The sequence below is a fragment of the Odontomachus brunneus genome, unplaced genomic scaffold, assembly GCF_010583005.1.
Source record: "Odontomachus brunneus isolate Ranch 3 - 2012 unplaced genomic scaffold, Obru_v1 Obru_scaffold_026, whole genome shotgun sequence".
NCBI lineage: Eukaryota > Metazoa > Arthropoda > Insecta > Hymenoptera > Formicidae > Odontomachus > Odontomachus brunneus.
The window spans coordinates 1,336,311-1,351,501 of NW_022639476.1; the positions used below are offsets into that span (position 1 = coordinate 1,336,311).

The 15,191-nt window shown below is 38.9% G+C and overlaps 2 protein-coding genes across 2 annotated transcripts in view; one reads left to right on the plus strand and one right to left on the minus strand.

Annotated features, from left to right (window-relative positions):
* Positions 1 to 916: 916 nt before the first annotated feature.
* LOC116842578 (diuretic hormone class 2) overlaps positions 917 to 15,191 on the minus strand; it is a 31,257-nt gene continuing 16,982 nt past the window's right edge. The window contains exons 2-4 of the mRNA XM_032811981.1: positions 5,777 to 5,868; positions 4,847 to 4,951; positions 917 to 4,456 (exon numbers count right to left, since the gene is read on the minus strand). Of these exons, the coding sequence (XP_032667872.1) occupies positions 4,324 to 4,456; positions 4,847 to 4,951; positions 5,777 to 5,868 (330 nt within the window). The 3' untranslated portion in view covers positions 917 to 4,323. The remainder of the gene's footprint in view (positions 4,457 to 4,846; positions 4,952 to 5,776; positions 5,869 to 15,191) is intronic.
* The window catches only part of LOC116842577 (transcription factor SOX-11-like), a 104,294-nt gene continuing 98,860 nt past the window's right edge, over positions 9,758 to 15,191 (plus strand). The window contains exon 1 of the mRNA XM_032811980.1: positions 9,758 to 10,267. The gene's annotated coding sequence lies outside the window, so the exon portion shown is untranslated. The remainder of the gene's footprint in view (positions 10,268 to 15,191) is intronic.

A 15,191-nucleotide genomic window follows, 5' to 3' on the forward strand; every position in this document is an offset into this window, starting at 1 on the left:
TTTCGTACCAATCGCTTTATAAGGTCATCTGACGCCTCTCTTTTTCCCCCTCTTTCTTTTAAACTCTTTATATATATGCTATCTGTCTGTGGCTGTATGTGTGTTCAGACTTTGTTTACAATATGCGAGCTTGGAGTTATGGTGCGGTCACACGGGGCGGAACGTATGCGCAATGCGGAATTGACGGAACGTAGCCTGTCCAACAGCAAATATTCCATCAAATGTGATCCGCTGAAATGTGTCCCTTTATGTCACATGGAGCGGAAATCGCGGAAACGCAATTGGCGCTTAGCCAATTACAAATATATTTCCCATAGATCCTTTTCTGTTGGATCTATCAAAATTCTCTTCATTTAAACCGCGTATTGTTTATTTAAACCGAGTAAACAATATTCGGTTTAAATGAAAAGAATTTTGATTTAAGTAAATATATTAATGGTACTCACCTAATCAATATTTGTTAATTTTTAGATATTTTCTCCTCAGTGTATATAAGTAAAATAAATTAATTTTATTTCTTACTTTTACTTTTCATATGCTAAGCTCAGTCCACATATTGTAGACGGAGCTTCACACTCGCGTAAACTCCGCGACAAAAAACACATCTTTGCGGCATCCCGACACATCGAACGAATGTCGAAGGTCATTACTCAGCGACAACTGTGTTAACGTTTGAAACGTTATTTCGAATGTATAAATCCGGAAACGGATCGTAAGATACTTGACGAGGCATCTCGTTGATTATGTTTCTTTTTTATAATTTGAATCTGCAGAGTTTCAATTTGCTGTGGAAAAGCGTAACTGTGTCGCGTCGCTTTTCCGATTATTCATGATTCCGTGAATCATGATTTAAAGTTTAAACGCAAGAGCGCGCATTACGTAAGCATTGTCGGAATAAATAACGTTCGCGTATGGCTGGGTTAAAGTAGGTAACTTTTATTTACGATCAGTTTTCACTATAGAGAGGCAATAAATCTCTTTATAATACACAGAAACGACAGGTCTCGACTTCACGCGCTTCGCTCTGGTGTCGGTGATAACCAAACGGGACTCTGCGATCACAATCGAACGGATCGCTTCGTCCGTGGACACATTCGCGTGTTGTATTTCTAGAATACTAAATAATTTTACGAGGAAATAAAACTCGTCGTCTGTCAATTGGACGACGCGATTATCGTGTGAGGATTCGAAGCAACACGTCGTTAAATCGTATGTCATGCGAAACGGTAGGATAAATGCCGTATCTTTTCTTGCAGTTGTTTAAATACTTGTTAGTTATTATATTATTTTATAAGCTTTACATTATCCTATAAGCTGAAATAGTGCGCATTCGTTTTAAAACGTATGTCAGCGCGACTTGACGCTTGACATCACGATCATAATTTTTATCGTCTTATAATTTCTAATCTCTGATTTCTAAGATAAATGTGTAGAGTACACATAAAAGTTTCCAGATACTCTCAATTTTTGAAAGAAACGTCATCGCAGTATTTATTCAACGAGCCGTTGCTCCGAATTCTTTGGATTATATCGCGCATAATCTTCTCAAGCGTGTTTAGAAACATTATCAACACTCACATGTGTACTTTGGTTATCACCTATTAACAGGAATGCGCAACTGAGATATCCAAGTGGGCCGCAGTTGGTTTAAAATTAAAATAAATTAGCCCGCACTGCAAAAAGGTCACTCGACAATGTTCAATTACGGCCGGTTTGCTTGCGGCGTTTGGGATAACAAAGGCCGCTTTGTTATTTCAACTAATTTAATCGGGTTAAATTGAAAAACTGTAAATGGCATGTGTGTTAACTTTGCGATTTATTGTTTCATCTACAATATCTCCGCGATGCGAATATGTAACGTAACGGTGCTATGGAAAAAAAGGCGACTAATGCAACATGAGCCATTTCGCTGCTCGTTTTAATCTCAAAGCGAATTAAAATAGAACGTTGCGCACCCCTGATGTCTACGGACTAAATCTAACGAGAGATAATCTGTAACACGAAAAGGGACGAAATGTCTCGCTATCTCTATATATATACGCCACGCTTTAATACAGCATTTTAATTTTTCTACGCGAGCACGATGCAGCCAGTGCACGTGTGGCGTGTTATGTAGCGTGTTACACACAGAAATATACATACTGCATTTAAGTAAATGGTTTTTATTGATATTCGCAAATGTATCATAAGTTCATCGTAAATATCAAATTTATTCAAAACATCCTGATTCCTTGCAGGTTCTGTATTTCATTCAAGAACTTTGAATAAACAAAAATTCGATTTATACTTTTATTTGCATAAAGTCGAACCAGTTATCTTCGATAAAATTTTACACCGAGGAAAAATATTTGTGAACTTATTTATAAGATAAGAAGTTTATTCACAGAAATAAAGTTTATTTCACATAAACAAACTTTACATCCCAGAAATAAATTTCCAAGTATTTTTTTCTCAGTGTACGATATATTCTTGCAAAGAGAATGAATTCTTCTTTTCAGCGCATTATAATGAGCTTTTCTAAAATTTTTCCATGAGTAGATTTCAAGTCTACCGTTAAGAATATATTTTCCGTCGAAGGGGGATAATTGTTACTTAAAAGAAGGAAAATAAACTGAGTAATTGCTTTTCTTAGTAGAGTAGGATGATTTTCTCTGTGTATTTCTTCTGTGTGTACAGGCATAGATAATACGTCGAAATTGATCAAACAAAGTGATCTGAAGTAGTAGGATCTTCAAAGCCAGTCTCGAGCGATCTCACGTCTCATAAGAGAGGAGCTTTCTATTCTTAAAATGAAAGAAAAGTAGTGACACACGATCGTTCGAGACCAATATACAATATTCCTCGCACAAGAAATCACCATCTTTCTTGATCTCGACGAGAAATTCACGTGTCGTCCTCGTCGACAAAGTTTAAGCACGCCTAATCTAAACCAGCGGTAACACCGATTATACAATTATCATATAGTACGATGATCTTTCTTATTTTTTTTTCTTTTTTTACAAGATTCACTAGGAAAATCGGAAAAAGAGAAGGAGTAGGGCGAGATTGGGAAACAGACATGACCATGCAATACGTCGGGACATGAAAATATAACGAAACGAGCGTTTCGATCATGCGCATAGGGAAAAAATCATTCTGTGCGATTAGGGAGGGAAAAAGCTCGCTAGCGCGTGGCTCGCTCGGGGAAACGTCGAGGACGAGCTTGTATACGATTTCAATTGCGGATAATAATGACTAGAATAAATCCAGCCCGGAAGTGGAGCGTCATCGACTCGCAGGAGCCTGTCGGATCAGCGAAATGCCGCCTCCACTGTATCCTCTTCATTTATCTCGTGGGATGGATAAAGTTACTAATCCGCGTACGACTCGCGCGCGCGCGCATGCAATATAGTCCAGATGGAAAATCAATTTTTGCGACGGGCACGCAACAATGACACACTTGGAGACGTTTTCTCCCGTTCGGTGATTGGGAATTTTTCCTCGCTGACTCAAAGAGCGGAAGACACGGAGTCGCGAAAACCGACTATATTCAAACAATGTTAATCTACCAAATTATTGCGAAACATCGATTTCGGTCGCGCGTGTAGGCGAGCTACAGCTGAGCTCAGTCAATCCCCAATATTCTTCATGGCGTGTCGTTTATTAATTGATACAACTGTGTTCTCTATCTCCAGCCGGATCTGCGCTCAATTAAAGTTAACTGTCTTTGAAACATTTCAATTCTCGTGGCGATCCTACGACTAGAAAGACTCGTATACATTTCCATGTGAAATTAACTTTCGGTCGGAGCGCCTACGCGAGATCCAGCCGAATCGATTTTGTCTCCAAGTAGCGTCATTGCGAAAAAATTTATGTTCCGGAAGAAATCTACAATTCAGCAGCGCGCGCAAATCAGCGTGGCACGAGCGATCAGTGGTGTAACTAGTTGAGATTGAGGTGCGCGAAGACTTTCGAGTGCAAAGGCTGCAGGGGAGATGAATAGACTATAGGTAGAGCTCGATCGACGCTGGGAACACCCCGTGTAACATTCAAACGACTCACTAGGGCCGTAATTTTTGGCGTCGAGCTTGCTTGTTATTTACGATTCGAGGAGACAAAGATGTACGCTACAATATAACACTCCCCAACGTGCTGTAAGTCTAAGTGGAATTAATGGCCGAATATCTCTCGAGCGCGTGAGCGCTCGCCTAGTCACACCACCACGGTAACGGCAAATTTTCACATCAGCTTGAAGCTCGAGGTAGAGACAGAGTGGTAGGAGGGTCGAGTCGAACGTGATGTTACGGATAATAATTTCACTGCATCGGCGATTGTGTGTGGCATCTACGCTTGTTCGGAACGACGCCTTCGTCCAGGACCGCCGGCATAGTTCGCTGCTGCGAGTCCCATCAAATGTTTCGCTGCTTGAGAACCACTGAAGCCGCGACTGATACCCAAATCCAATCCCCGTTTGGTGCTGCGAACGAGCGAATCGAACATTTTATTAGACGTTTTATTAATCTCAGCTCGATCGTTTTAGGGAATACATCGTTTTGTTTTGGCAAATCATTCATGTCAATAAACTCGTATCATTCTTTCTCGAAATGAATTGACATCGCACCATTCGAAAAATTCGCGTCAGTCTTTCGTAAAGAAAAGAAAAGGAACTATAATATTCTCTCCGCGTGTACAGTTGAAAATTATACTCAAATTATAATTACACTCGAAGTAACGGAGAAAAGGGAATACATTATACATAGTAATGATCGGATTTCCGTCTTACACGCGTTCGTACACCAGTGCGATTCTAACGTTGTTGTAAGAAGATAACATCATGTATTCTAAAATTCTTAGCACGTTTCCTTACTTTTCCATTTCAGGATGGCTCATTACGGTGCGACTAAGGCGAGAGAGTATCTCTAGGAACTCGTCCCGGTCTATGTCATCCTGCTGATCCCAATAACTTTCATGGCTGTAAATGAAATTGAATCATTTGATTATTACGTTTGTGAAAAGTTCGCGCGAGCGTCTTTTTCTCTGTCTCTCTCTCTCGCGCGCGCGCGCTCTGTCAACGATATCGATCGGCCACCGAACTTGTGATCTTTGTGACATAAGAAGAAGCTAACAATCAAATCAAATAACCGCGCGCGAGCGCGACGAGGGAGACAAGTATAATATAAAGACGACGTTAATGGAATAACAGCCCCGAGCAACTCGAAATTATACATTGCTTGAAACGTCATTCGGCGACGATCGAGTCACTTCTAGTATACCGAGGGGATTCCTTTCTATCTGGCGCGTCGTTAAACGGAACTGGGTTAAACTGTTTGACGCACGAATAGATGTACTTCCGTTCTCTCGTTCAACATATTCGTTTAGCCTGAGTACACGAACGCACAAGTACACATACATCAGCAGCAACTGCGAGCGCGCGCTCGTATAATCGATTATTCGAAAACTTCTATTTGAAAAATTACAGGGATTTATTCGCACGGCAAACACACTGCGTGATCGCTTAAGCCGATAACGCGGGTGAAAATCATTAGTTTCCTCGCTCGAAATTTATACCGACAGTTTTTCCTTTTGTTATTAATAATAATATCAGAATTTATTGGCACGGACGAGAGAAAAAAAGAAAAAATGGTAGGAATGCGGGCAGAAAAGTTTTCATATATGTGACTATACGTTTTGTTTACATCTGTAATATTTGTAACCACCATCTGTAATATTTGTCCCCGCATCACTTTGCTCTCGTATTGATCCTCCGTTCAATCTCGTCGAATGAAATTTCTTTTACCTGTGCGGTATTGCGTCCACTATGAGGCTTGAGACCGCGACGACGATTACGAACGCCAGCAGCGTGCACAGGATCGTTACTTTGGGCTGCATCTGAACAAAGATTATGGCACGATTGTAATGAACGATAAACACTCGATTTAACAAGTAACACTCAAGTTGAGCGTAATAGTTGTAAAAACGGTGATATCATAGACATCAGATAAACTTGGCATATCATATATTTTCTTATGACATAAATTTGGATTCGACAGGACGAAGAGAAAAGTAAAATCGGTGAATTTTATTCTTTGCTGCGCATTAATGGCCGGCATGTAACAATAATCTAAATTTGTCGAATGTCGCGCATAATTACATAAATTTCATCCTATATTTCCTTTGAAATGTCACTTATTCAATTAAACAACAATAATATTGGATTAATCTAAAATTAGATATTTTATTCAAATGATAAAATAATTTAATTATACGTGTATGTTTTTGAAAGCATTTGTGTAGCCTCCATCATGACTGTCAAAAAACGATTGCGTGTTCTGCCTACGCAGATAAAGACAAAAAAATTCATCTATGTTTTGCTTGTCTCTCTCTCTCTCTCTCTCTCTCTCTCTCTCTGTCTCTGTTCTGCACGTATGCTGAATCTATCTTATGTCTACAGATTACACGAGACGATACATACTTTTTTCAAGTGAGACCAGTGGAAGTCAGTATCGGAGTGCGATCACATTCAGCGTGAAATTAGTCATGTTAAACGAGGATGCGAAACGGTCGTATGTCACGCGAATATGTCAAGTTCGTACGTGTAACGCGTAATTTTCACGATATTTAGCGTACAGTGCTCTCTACCGTTAGAGAGAGAGACTGTCGCCAGGATCGTTTAATGGAGAATTACGTACGACGATGTCAACGGATATGCTTCGCTATGCACACGTCGCCGGATTAAAGGGCAGTAAACCCCAGGGGAGAGAAACGTTCCTGATTACGAGGAGTTCCACCGCGGCTCATACATCTCAGCGATAGATTGAGCACCAAGAACTGTCTCGAGATACACTCGCGCAGGGGAACTCGCAGAGTTTCGCGTCTTCTCTTGCGTCGTAAAGTTCTAGTCCGACGAGACGGAATTTAACCCGCCAGAGTAGTAGGTTCTGTCGAATATACAATAGTAATAATTTAGACGGTAGTCGAGTAAAGGAGATATGCGGTTTCGAACATACGCGTTTGAACACTGACAAATAAACCTACTCAAAAGTTACATTCCGATTTCTCTCTAATTTGGCATAAATATAGAAGTACAAAAAATATTTAGGTCATATTTTTTCGTTTTGATTTACTTTGAATTTCACGGGCAGTTTATAACTTTTTAATGTTCTCACTCCTATCATCAATAAATGCTACAAGAATGCATAAGAAATAAAATTGAATACAAGATATAGATGTCTTTGGTTTGCTGATTATGAATATATGAATAAAAGTCAAATATGTAAAATTACTTGTATAAATAATAAAATGTTTAAACAAAACATGTAAAAAGTTAAAAAATATATTTATACAAATAATTTTTCAGTTTGGCCGAAATTCGAATCATTTTTTATTAATTTAGCACAAAGTTGAAATATTTTAGTTGGAATCTTGGCTAAAGAAATTTAGAATGATTCGTGTCTCAGCTATGGCGATTTTGTTAAAATTTTAATTAAAATTGCCGGATTTCTCGGTTTTGCCGAGATTCGAATTATTTTTGACTAATTTAGCATAGATTTAAAATATTTTGGTTGGAATCTCGACTAAAAAAATTTAGAATGAAGAATAACAACATTAAAAAGCTATAAACTGCATGTGAAACTCAAAGTAAGCCAAAATGAAAAAATATGACCTAAATATTTTTTGTACTTCTACATTTGTGCCAAATTAGAAAGAAATTGGAGTGTATCTTTTGGATAGGTTTTCTTGTGAGAAAAAAATGCTTAGCATTTATAACTATAATCGTATAAAGAAATAATCTTTATAAATTATAGTCAAAAAAATCTTTTATTTTTTTTAATGTTACTATAATGTTAACGATAATAACTTTACATACATGTCACTACTAGCATTTTTGTGTTAGAATAACCAAAAGATATGTTTGGGGCCAAAAATAATTATTCAATCAATTCAGATCAATTTTTTTTTCTCTCAATGAAGCTTTGACACTTTGCGGGATACTTTGAGACAAAAGTCGCAAATTTCATTAACAGTTAACGGGAAAGAATATTTTATAACGAAATGAAAACTTTATCCACAGGATAACTTTCTTTCCGTACAAGTTTCTTTTGGCTACTATCTGCTTTATTGATTTGAGGTAACGAAAGGACGCTTCTTACAGCTATAGACGTACTGCGTGATTCATGCTGCTTCGGGGTCGTTAAGCCTCGTAAGCCTCATAAAAGCTGTAAAGATAAGAGAAGCTTGCCGCGAGGGAGATCTACCTGTCTGTTTCTGTCTATCTGTTTATCTGGTGGGAAACACTAGCTCGATGTACGTACGTTCTTTTAAATGAAATTTTCAGACCGAAATTTCCAGATCCACGCTCTGTAATTTCTATCGAAAAACATTGCAGAACAATATTCTCCATGTTTTATCCACATTTAACCGCGTCTTGGTGGTCCAACACGCGCTTTTGTTTTCGAGTTATCGTGCTTAGCTTTCCGGAGCAGTTTTTAAGACATGAAAAGCTTGCTTCGTTGCGTATAGATGAGACGCAAAGTAAGGCGAAGGAAGTGAGAGAGCGCGAGATCGGTGGGTAAAGATTCGCGAGGCACCAGCAACGAAACAATGGCCTCTCCTGCAGAACACCGGCGAAAAGTTGGCGCGTTCGAGCGTGCGCTCGGCTAACAAACTATTCAGCTTCGCATTCACAAAGAACATTCCACCATCGTTCGCCGGTGGATGGTATAAGTATATGAGCGGGTAGAATTCCCGTTTTGCACTTAACAGCGCACCCCACGAAGCTGCAGCGGGCCCTAAGTGGGACAACGTGCGTTGTTCAAGAGGGAGATTATATAACAATTTTCCAAAGTATTGCGTGTAATAATAGTTCTCCTCGTTGTTCGCTTCTCTCATTGGAGGAATTATTTATATGCAAATCACTTCATAACGAGTAATGAGTAAACATGATTAATAGTTAAAAAGAACGATAAATTTTCTTTTTTCGTGATATCTTTTATATCGGCATTGGAAATGTCGATAAGATTTGCAGATACAAAAAGGGCAAAAAGGAAGTTGTAAAGATAAAAATGTACAACTTCTTATCCTCGTTAGGTTAGTCAAATATCCCTCAAAATTATAAATAGTCAATGTAATAAATAATTTTACATGTGTAACTGCAAATATATTTATATATACATTTAGAAATGTATATACATTTATATATGTATATATATATTTAGAAATGTACGATATATATCGCTGGCCACGTCTTTCACCCTGAGTTCGCCGCTTCCTGATTCAGCTTCCTGTTGCCAATCACTCATTAGTCGCGACACTTCGGATATTAGCTTATAACATTGACTCTCACATAGATACGATAATTCAGTCGAAGAGACACGTGTTAACATTAAATCGATGTTAACAAAGTTTCATTAAATTTGACGAGAGAACGACTTTACGAATCCGATTAAATTTTACAAGTCGAAATATTTTAATCACTTGACTGCGCGACAAATACACATCGAATATAAATACTATAGAATACTATTAGAATATAGATAGAGAACACGTCGCTCACACTAGCTGAAGGCGTAATTTCGGTTTCGGAACATAAATACTTAGTCACAGGAAGCTATGGAACGCGTGAGAGTATCAAAACAATGCACAAAAAGGGCTACAGCTCTCTACTGTTGCCGCTCGCTGTCGTACGGCGCGCCATCAAAACAATACTCTTCGAACATTCGAAATCTTCAAATAGGTCAAACTTATCCTCATGTTGTCGGACACTTTGCCAAGTATCACATTACGCTTCGCGTCGTCGTGCGAGACGTATACCGCGGAGCACGCGTATCGCGGCGCGTTAGTAACAATTATATTTCGTATCAATATTCCATTTCGACGTGGAATCTCATCGACGTCGCGTTTACTAACCTTTAGGCTACGGCATTATTTTTATCATTAATTACGGCGTGCAATCCTTGACCGATTCCAATTTCGTTTTTATTATATTATTATTTAGATAAGGAAAAAGACATTAGATAATATTTAAATAACGTACAATCTATGATACTTTGACCAAAATTTTTCTTAAAAGATACATATTGTACAAAAACTGGGGTTCTCCCGAGACGCCACATCGTAGCCTAAGGGTTAACACACACACACACACACGTTTATTTGTTCGAACCATATCCACGCGAGTGTCAGTGTCAGTGCTAAACAAGGATGTACGATGACGGAACAGCCGGAAGCGGGATGTTGGATCGGTAGGCTAACATAAAAGTACACCGGAGCGCGGGCAGCGATACATCAGGTATGTCAAGTCATTTATTGTGCAAGAGATTTCTTATTTTGACGAATGTTTTACGAACTTACCATGAACAAGAAGCGACCGGAATAACAATACATAACTTTTTCAATTAACTTACTCCTGCGTAACTTTTTTTCTAAGAAACGTGAAAAGCTTCACGTACACTCGACGACTTTAGTAATCATGTATCTTTCCGAGCGATAGAAATGTGAAACTTTTCTCGTGAAACTTCTTAGGCGTCATAAGTTCATGCTAGGGGGGAACGTGATCAACACACGGAGAGAATATTATAGTTTTCTTTTATATAAATTCTTTTCAGTTTCACTGTATTTTTAGTACGCCAGGAATAGGTTGTCAGTAAAGTCTATCTTACTAAAGAACATAGTAAATTTCGCTAAAAGTCAGAAAATTTCACTGGAAACGTAGCAAGTATGTTAATGGAACATTTCAGTTCCCAAAATATAAATGACATGTATGAAATGAAGGAATAATAAATTATTGCGAAAAGGTCAATTTATTCCTCGGCTACAAAATCCTATTTAATAGTATTTACTATAAAATTCTTTCCGTGCATTCAGAGTTGAAGAGCGACATTCATCGTTATTAAACAGATTATGTGCTGCTCACTAGATACCGTGTACCATGTCGATATCAAAACGAAAAGCAAGCTGTTCGGTTACTTGAAAGAATAAAACTCGTCGACCGTGCAAGAGAACACGATGATTTTTGTTGTCCAATGTGACGTGCGGTTGAAATTCTCACTTGATCCACGCAGATCTCGTGAAGCGCTTGTTTCCACGACACTCATTCAATTAGCATTTTATTGCGGTGCAATCACGAGCGGCTTTGAACGGCGGCCGATGCCTTGTAGTGTGGGTAGGATAATTGGATTCGCTGTTCGAAATAATTGACGGCCACAGAGCACCGTTATTCCATACCCACGTTTTTATATTCATGTGTGCGGAAAATACGACGCACACATAGAATATGCATATAGGATTGGGGCATACACTGCTCTCTTCTGCCTCCTTCTCATCGCGTATACGCGAGTCTGAATTATTATATTATATGTACAATCGATCTCTCTCTCTCGCGGGGTCTTTACATATTCTCTCTTTCTCTCTTCGCGCGACACGTTTATTAAAAGTGGAACGAAAATTCCGAATGGTTTATTACATGAGAAGTCCGCATTTCCCGCAAATTCTTTCGGAGGACTTATAAAGTGGCATTTGTTTATTTGTCAGCAGTTCAACCCGCAGATTGATTTATCAAATTGATTCGCGTTGCCACGCGATGCCACGCCATAATTACATTCGTGTGATGTGAAATACAAATATTAGTAGAAACACAATGCGTCCACGTAACTGCAAATTGCGGTCCTATCGGAGAGCACGCAATGTTGACTAACTCGGCACGAATCGATCTCGAGATCTGTACCGTTATTAGCCGCATGGAAAGAAAGAAAGAAAGAAACGCGAAAGTAAATTTTTCTCATCTTGTTCCTATATTTCAAGTTACACACACAACTTTCTGCTCACTAAGCGAATTATTTCGGCGCTCTTTAATGATATATACGCGACATTGAGAATAAGTAGGAAAGGAGAAGCCATCGCCGCGTAGAATTAAGCGTTCCGAGAACGCTGAAACTTCGTCTTTAATTTCCTCAAGTTGCCATTAATGCGAATTAGACGACTCCGGCGCCGTCGTTCTCACTTCACTGTCCCTGAGAGAAGTCGCGCGAACCATAAATCTGCGTAATTTCGTCGAATTTATCGCCCGATTTACTCAGACGTAACTGCGGATCGGCGGGGGCTAGACGAGAGCGGGATAAATCGAATCACATGCTAGAAAAATAAAGAAAGCCCGAAAGGTCCATGTGGCGAGCAGCGTGAGGGTATGCTAAGTACACCCGCGCTTAACGTCGTTATTCCGATAAAAATTTACTTTCCTGGAAAACACGTTCTCGATAATTGTACCCCAGGTAGTGCCGTCGTAGCCACGGTGAATCTAATAACGCGATAATCGAGTTTCGATCGCAGAAATTGTAGCGGCTCGATCTTCCAGTCGCGACGTTTTTCTTGCTTCCGTCCCCTCGGGAGCTTTTATTTTCGTTCGTTCGTTCGTCCGCGCGAACGAAAGTGCCTCGTTTGGCCCAAAAATATTTGCTCACCGTCGAGTAGAGTGACACGTATCAATCTCTCCGCGTGGGACGTCGTTGAATCACCGTGTCGAGACTCGCGTATTCTCCGATCCGTCGACCTGAAGTCGATCTCGTCGCGGCAAGAACACAATCAGGCATTGGGGCTTTTCTTCTCGCGTCTCTCTCTTCCTTTATCCCCCCATTCGCTCGTTTCATTGATTTTTTCATATTTCTGTGATACTCACTCACGGAGAAAACGTAGGATATCACTTGCCTAAGTATAGTTGCCACGACAAAATGTCAAAGCTCGTCTACAATACGCGGAGTAAGCTTGGCGTAAAAGTTGGAGTAAGAAATAAAAATAATTTCTTTCGGTTTTACGGCCCTATATTGTAATTTCCACCGAAAGTATTCTTTTTGAATAAGAGAAATATTTGCGGTGTAACATACTGCCGCAGAGAGACAGTAATATTTTTTCAGTTGAGACAACTATGTATATATGAGGATATCCTAAACAATAAACTAAACATTATATATCACAAGAATTTAGATAGACATATAACAACAGCAACTTTTAATGCCATATCTATTTGAAATTACAAAAGTTTCCTCTCTAATCATAGAATATATGGATCTAGCAACTATAACAGTTTAATCTATGTTTACGTCTTACAATAGCAATAATCCTACATAGAACAAGCAATCACACAATGACGTCAGAATGACGAGGAACTATCTACATTAAAACTCACTTTTCACTCATAATTCGATTCTTCCATCGTCACTTTGATATTGTTTGAACGTTATCATGACTTTCTGTCCTACTTAAAACGTTTACTTTCTCTTCTTATTTCTTCCCCTTATCAGTGTTTTTCTACAGTCAGTATTATTCTACAGATCGACCCGGTCGGTCGTTGTGGTCGTTGGTTTTCGAACGACGTCGTTTCCGTAGTTGCAACTTTCTTTTTACTATTCCATGTATCGTGTGCGATATCGTACGGAATGATAGCGCTGTAAAATCCCGATGTAGATAAGAGCCGCGCATGATCAAATTCGAAGGATCGTTGATCGCGTATCGTGAGCGTTACTGCGGCTTTATGGAATTCTGGATGATATCGGACAATTTCGGCCGAGCTCATGGACATAATCGCATTTCGCTGGCCGTTTCGGTCGATTTCATTACATACAATTTCACGCGAGTTAATCACATATCATGAATAATATTTTCCACGATAGTACATCTTTGATCTTTTATCGCTCGGGTAATTTCTTTCACGTCTCTAAATCCCTAAAAATCGCATAAATTATTTCTACGTGTGTCTCTTGATTTGTCGTCGCAATTGTTTCCTTCGAGTTTCACAAATCCCACGCGTCGAAGCAAAGCAAGTAATTCGGATATTCACAATTATTCATCGCGTTCACAAAAATCGCTGCATTTTTAAATATTTTTTTCAATCGTGAAATAAAAGTATCGGAACACATATTCAACTGTGGGTATTCTTGTCATTCGGTCTTATATAAAATATAAATACTTAGACTTTTAACTTAAAATATATGAGCAAATGTTCAATACATGTACACTGAGAGAAAAATATCTAAGAAATAAAAAATATTTTTTTGGTACACTAAAAAATTTATTTGAGTATAAAATATTTTTTATAAATATTAAATAAGAAATACTTTTTCTTAAAACTTCAGCTTTCCATGAAAACAATCGTTTATACTATTTAAATAAGAGAATTTTGATTTCAGTAAATATATTATTAGTACCGACTGAATAAATATTCTGTTTTTATCTTTTAAATATTTTCTCTCTAAATATGTATATATGTATTCTATGTTGAAAGTTTAAATATTCGTACTTAAAGACTAAAACAAAAAAAATGTCTAGAGTTAGATACTTCGATCTTAATGCTGTTAGCCTGTTTTATTAAATTTAACTTTAGACAAATTCGGAGTTAAAGAGAGAAAATCGCGCCGGCAATTTCGCGGGCAATTTCTCTGTCGGGAATTTTGCCGCCGACGCACGTGTCATCATCGCTGTCGTCTTCGTGAAAATGTTTCCGTAAGCGCGATAACACGACTAACGCGACCGAACCGATGCCGCGCGATACATTGTTCGCCGTTGCAACTTCGCCGTCATTGTAGATGCATTTAAATGTGTTTTGCAGTTATCGTGTCGGCGGTGGACGGTCGGAGCGTCGCGGTGCACTTACCCTGCACCATTCCGCCGTATATATTGAGTGAGGCTCAAAATAAAACGTAGAGACGCGGCTCGCGAAACAATCGCCTGACGCACAACGTGAAAGTTCGTCGCTTGCCCGCGGACACGCCATTAATCCCACGAAAATCGAATGGTAAGAGCATTTACGCGAGCCATCGCGACTGCAGATTGCGCTGTTTGACGAACTCGCGTCAAAAGCGTTATATTTTGAGGCGCGCGCGAACGCCTCGATAGATGCATTCCTGCGGACGAATATCACGATGACTCCTCTCTCCTCTCCTTTTCCGATCGTTCGCGGAATAACGTTCAAGGAATAGCGCGACAAAAATCTCCTGTTTCATTATATTTCCAATATAAAAGGAAAAGGTCGCAATTAATCAGTTTTCAAATGGCAATAAAATATAACAATAAAAATATCGAAGTTTTATATGTCACATTAAATTAGGTTATTTCAATTTGTGCACCTGTTATATGTTGTTGAAACTTTTCATTATTATTTTATTATGCTCCTTTTTGCTATGAAATAACAATGATATCATGAGTTACTGTCGAACTCGTCCTGA